Source organism: Aplysia californica, unplaced genomic scaffold (genome assembly GCF_000002075.1).
Source record: "Aplysia californica isolate F4 #8 unplaced genomic scaffold, AplCal3.0 scaffold00939, whole genome shotgun sequence".
NCBI classification, from domain to species: Eukaryota; Metazoa; Mollusca; class Gastropoda; order Aplysiida; family Aplysiidae; genus Aplysia; species Aplysia californica.
In genome coordinates, this window is record NW_004798209.1 from 4725 (window position 1) to 9897 (window position 5173).

At 42.1% G+C, this 5173-nt stretch overlaps 1 protein-coding gene across 2 annotated transcripts in view; it reads left to right on the forward strand.

Moving 5' to 3' along the window:
• LOC101845584 overlaps positions 1 to 5173 on the forward strand; it is a 16597-nt gene that overhangs the window by 3194 nt on the left and 8230 nt on the right. For both annotated transcript variants that reach the window (XM_005110748.3, XM_005110746.3), the window contains exon 2: positions 3849 to 5139. In XM_005110748.3, the coding sequence (XP_005110805.1) occupies positions 4959 to 5139 (181 nt within the window). In that variant the 5' untranslated portion in view covers positions 3849 to 4958. The remainder of the gene's footprint in view (positions 1 to 3848; positions 5140 to 5173) is intronic.

The window sequence follows — 5173 nt, forward strand, 5'->3', positions numbered from 1 at the left end:
CCCCCCCTTTTTGTATGTTCAGTGTACAATGTACCCTGGCATGTCCCTCGACGTCTTCAATGAAGTCCTCGCCTGTTGTTTGCTGTTAGCTTTTCTTCGTACCTGCTCAGGCGATGACTGGCTTCCCTTTGATTATTTTGTTTGGTTAATGGGTTTTTACATTGTATTATTTTTTCTTTTCAATTTCCTTTTTTTTGGGGAGGGGTATTTTTTTTTTGTTGGCTTATCTGTCCTTGACTTTCTCCATTGCGTTCCGATAGAGGGAGGTTGTGGTTGTTATACAATACGTTTGATGAATTATTGAAGAACTGGCAGCTTACTACGATTTTACACGATATGCTGCTTTGGGGAGAAGGAATGCCCAGTGTGTTGTGTGCCCATACTTTTGAAAGTATGATTGTATGTAACAGCAGTGCTTGTCAATCTTTTAAAAGTCTGCGCCCACTTTTGCAACCTTCAAGACGCTAAAATGTTTGTTCCGCATCAAATAAAATCAATTTCTAAGCAGTGCAGTTAATGACATTTGTCACTATTTGTGTGATTACCAACACCCACCACCAAAGTTACAAAATGGCCCACAAGTGTGCAGTATGGCTCACATTGGCAAATACTGGAACCAATGAGAGGGTGTGTTCTTTCGTGGAGTAATTTTTTTTTCCTTTGTGGAGTGTACCGTATCTTCTCTGGTTTCCCTTCCTGTGAACCATGGTGGGTTGTTGGCGGGCGCTATTGGTAGGTCCTACAACTTTGTTTCGCCATTTGTTGTTTCTGTCTGTCCGTCTTGTTTGGTCCATGTGCTAAATGAGTAAATGACCATTATTATTGTCTTTTTATGTTTGTGACACTCTTGTAACACCTCTAATCTTCTGGCGCTCATATGACCTTATGCAGTTCCGAGCGCCATAATACCTCTACTAAAACTAAGATGGTGCTTGTCTGGTATTGTTGTTGTTGCAGTGTTGGTTCTCTGGCATTGTTTTTGTTGTTGTAGCTGCTGTTCTCTTACATTGTTGTTGGTCTTGTTGTAGTGGTGGTTCTCTGACCCTTTTGTTTTAATTGTGGTATTTTTCTGACACTGTTGCTGTTGTTGTTGTTGTTGTTTTTGTGGTGGTGGTGATTGTGGTGGTGGTGAGTTTCTAACACTGTTGTTGTTTTAGTTGTTGTTGCTGTTTTGGTGGTGATTGTCTACTATTGTTGATGTTGCTGTAGTGGTGGGTGTCTGATATTGATTTCTGCGGCATGTATTGTTAGAATTATCAAAGATTTAAGGGATTTACACCGGCGTCGGTGTTGTTGCAGGAAGAAGATATGCGTTGGATTCAAGAGTGGGAAAGTTCTCTGGAGTTTTGTTTGTCTTGTTTGTCTTGCATGCAGGATTAAACCAGCCTACCTCATAAATGATTTATCTTGTTTGGACGGGGACGGGAAACGCTAGCAGTTCGAATTGCAATATGGAATTCTCTTTCGATCAAGGGTCGTTTCCTCTCAAGTATTCGTTGTAATCTAAAGTATTCTGTTTTGTTGAGGGCTGTTTGAAAGCAGGTGTGTAATGGGCTTGCTCCGATCCTTCTACGTTCTGCCATTTTTTTTTGACATTGTAGGTGGGCAGTTCGCGGGTGATCTGGTGTGGTTTGCTCTTTTTTCCCCCTTTCAAACATCTATCGACCTTATCTCTCCTCCTTTTTTTCTTTGTATGTTACTCCCTAGTAATACCTCTAATCTTTTTTTTAACCTGCATGGCATGATTGTGTTGCAAGTGCCGTAAAAACTCCTATTAAAACTTTAAACAAACTATAAAAATTCCCGTAATTCCTCTTGCAAACTGTATCCCATCCGGCCTGTATACCGTGACAGGCAGGTTCGGAACGTGAGTGGTTGGCGGGTGCTCTGGTGTGGTTTGCTTCTTCTTTCCTATCAAACATCTATCATCCTTATCTCCCCTTTTTCTTTTTTATGTTTGTTACTCTCTTGTAACACCTCTAATCTCCTGGCGCTCATATGACCTTATGCAGTTGCGAGCGCCATAAAACGTCTACTAAAACTAAAGATTCGGAACGGCCCCCACTCCCGAAATAGTTTGAATTGTTTCGATGCGGGTCGTGAAACATTCAGATTGCATTTAACAATATACGGAAATCACTTCTGATTGAAGGGTTTTGCCTCTCAACTCTTAAGTGTTCATTATAATTAAATATAAAGTAATTTGTTTTGCTAAGCGCTGTTGACATGCAGGTGTTCAACATTTAATGGGCGTACTCTGCTGTGGTCTTACCCCTGTGGGTGGTTGGCGGGTGTTCTTATGCGGTTTGCTCCTTCTTTCCTAACAAACATGATCTATCGTCCTTATCTCTCCTCCTCATTTTTTGTTGGTTACTTTCTTGTAACACCTCGTATTTTGGGCATTTACATGATTGATTTTGAAGTCTGTCAGTCTGTTTTAAGTGCGGGTTTTTAAAGGGCATATTCTGCTCCTGTCTTTTTTGCATTATTGGGTGTTTCTTTCTCCTTAGTTAGGCCTACCCTGTTCCTGGCTGGTGGATGGAGGGTGCCACTGGCAGGTGCTACGTCTTTCCTGTCCCCCTGTTGTTTCTGTCTGTCTTCTATGCCCCCCCCCCCCCCCATTTTTTTTGCCCTAAACAAACGTCATTTTGTCGATGTGCCTACCTTTTCTCCAACTGACACTCGAACGACAGTGTCTGTTCGTGGTGCTATGCGGCATGTGGCCTTTCTGAAACTGACTTGTCCTAAATGACAACTCATGAGCAAATGCACTGTTTTAACGGCCCGATAGGCCAATGCCTGTTGTGGAATATTAAAACTCTCTGTTGTTGTTGCACCTAGAGACGCGGGTTCAATTCCCAAGAGCCTTCTATCTATGTCTTTCTTCTGGGATGCTGTATCCTACACAGGCCAGGTATAAAGCCCTTAAGGTATAATCGAGCCAGCCCGCCTACTAAATTATCTAATTTTGTTAATAGGATCGTAAAACATTTAAATCATATAGGCCTTTATTATAATCAACGATATTTTAGGTGCTTTACCCTTACAAATTTCGTTACTGACGCCTGTGGTGTGAGTTTAAATTATGTTTGGGGACTGGTTTTGTATCGAGTAATCTCCAGGGAAGGGGAGGGCGGGGGGAGTTCTGCTGAGACGTTGTATCTCTCTCAGTCTAGGCTGGCTCTGGCAGGCACGGACCAAGCCTGCCTCCTTATTGATCAGAACTGTGTCGATGGGGGCGTAAAAAACACCAACAATTAACCTCAGACTGGGTCAGCCCTGGCAGACAGAATCGAACTCGCCCGCTTCCTAATTGGTCCACTCTTGTCGATGGGTCATAAAGCAGGGTATTCATTTGTAATCAGATATATTGATTATGTGTCTTACCGTTATCAACCTCCTCTCTCTCTCTCTCTCTCTCTCTCTCTCTCTCTCTCTCTCTCTTGTGAGTATTAATGGGCGCTCTGGTGCGGTTTTTTTATCTAACATATATCGTCCTTATCTCTCCCCCTCCTTTTATGTGTGTATTACTGTGATTAACTCTCTAGTTACACGTCTAATTTCGCTACTTGTCTGACCTATTTGTGTTTCAAATGCCGTAATACTTTTGTGGGTGGTTGGCGGGTGCTCTGGTATGGTTTGCTCCTTCTTTCCTATCAAATGTTTATCGTCCTGTTCTGTCCACCTTCTGTTTTATGTTTGTTACTCTCTTGTAACGCCTCTAATCTTCGGCACTTACATGACCTTGTTGTGTTGCAAGTGCCATAAAACTCTTACTAAAACTAAACGTAATCCTTTTTTACTAAAACTTTTTTTTAAAACACACACACTCTCTTTCTCTTCCTCAGATGAAGGACTTAGGAAACAAGAAACAACGATAGACCTCAACCCTCACACCCCTGGCCTTGCTCGTACAAGAGGACGTTCTCTTCCCATCCTTCCTGCCATGGCAACACCTTTCCCCATGTTCTCCGTGCACCACAAACCCCTACTCCTGTACTTCTAGACAGGTGTAGGATGAGTTGAGAAACGGCAGAAGGACGAATGAATTGACAAATTAAATGCTTTGAGATAGTTGCCTTTTAATTCACCACCCCTCCCCCATCCTTATTATCACAGCTCCCCCCAAGAAGTACGGGATCTTAGTCACCCCCCACCCCCCCTCCCTTCCACACCCTCTGACTCACCCCTGACGTAGTTGTCATTCCCTTCCACCCCAACCCTTTACCCCCACCTCTCCCCTTTTCCAACTTTCACCACAATATTTTAGGAAGAAAAAAGTGCATAAATAAATTATATGTAATTAGTGTTAAAATAACGACTACAGACAACTAACAAATAAATACATATGTAAGCAAGTCAATATAGACCAGAGCAGAGCCTTCAGTATAACAAACCCACTATAACATTTTTAAGAAGTAAAAAGTGCACAAGCAAACAAGTTATAAAGTGTTGGAAAAAAAACCCAAAACCTGGTAAATATACATATTAAGTAAGGCAATAAAGACATGAGTCAAAACTCAGTATTACAACTTATAATAACATTTCAAGGAGAAAAAAGTATAAGTAAGTAAATATGTAATAAAGTATTTTTAAAGAAAATAAACGGCAACAAATTAATAAATGAACACGTAAATAAGATCAAAGTACAGAGGTAAATATGTAAGAAAGTGTAAACAGAAAACCAGCATCAAACAACCAGTAAATAAATATATACAAATAAATAAGTCAATAAAGACCAGAGCCATATACAAAGCACATAATATAAGTAAATATGTAATATAGTGTATATAAAAAAAACGCGTCATTAAACAAACTAATAAATACACGGATAAATCAGTCAAGAAAGACCAGAGCCAAAGACCCTAGACACCCCCACCCCCCTCTTCCTTCTTCCCCACCTTTTTCACTCTTACTCCCACCCAAAGTCCTCCAACATTGCCCGTACCGCCAGCACCATGCAATGGCAGCCTGCCCCAGGCAAACAACTCCTGGCTCCGTTTGGGCACCAAGTCGCCGGCCAGTCGTCCATGCTTTGGTACGACAGCAGTACCGTGTGCAAGCCGCTCATTGCCCGCGAACACTTTGTCTACAGGACGCTGCCGCCGGCTCTGGCCGAGTTCACGCCGGAGTATAGAGGTAAAGAGGACGGGACAAAGGGGGGGAAGGTGGG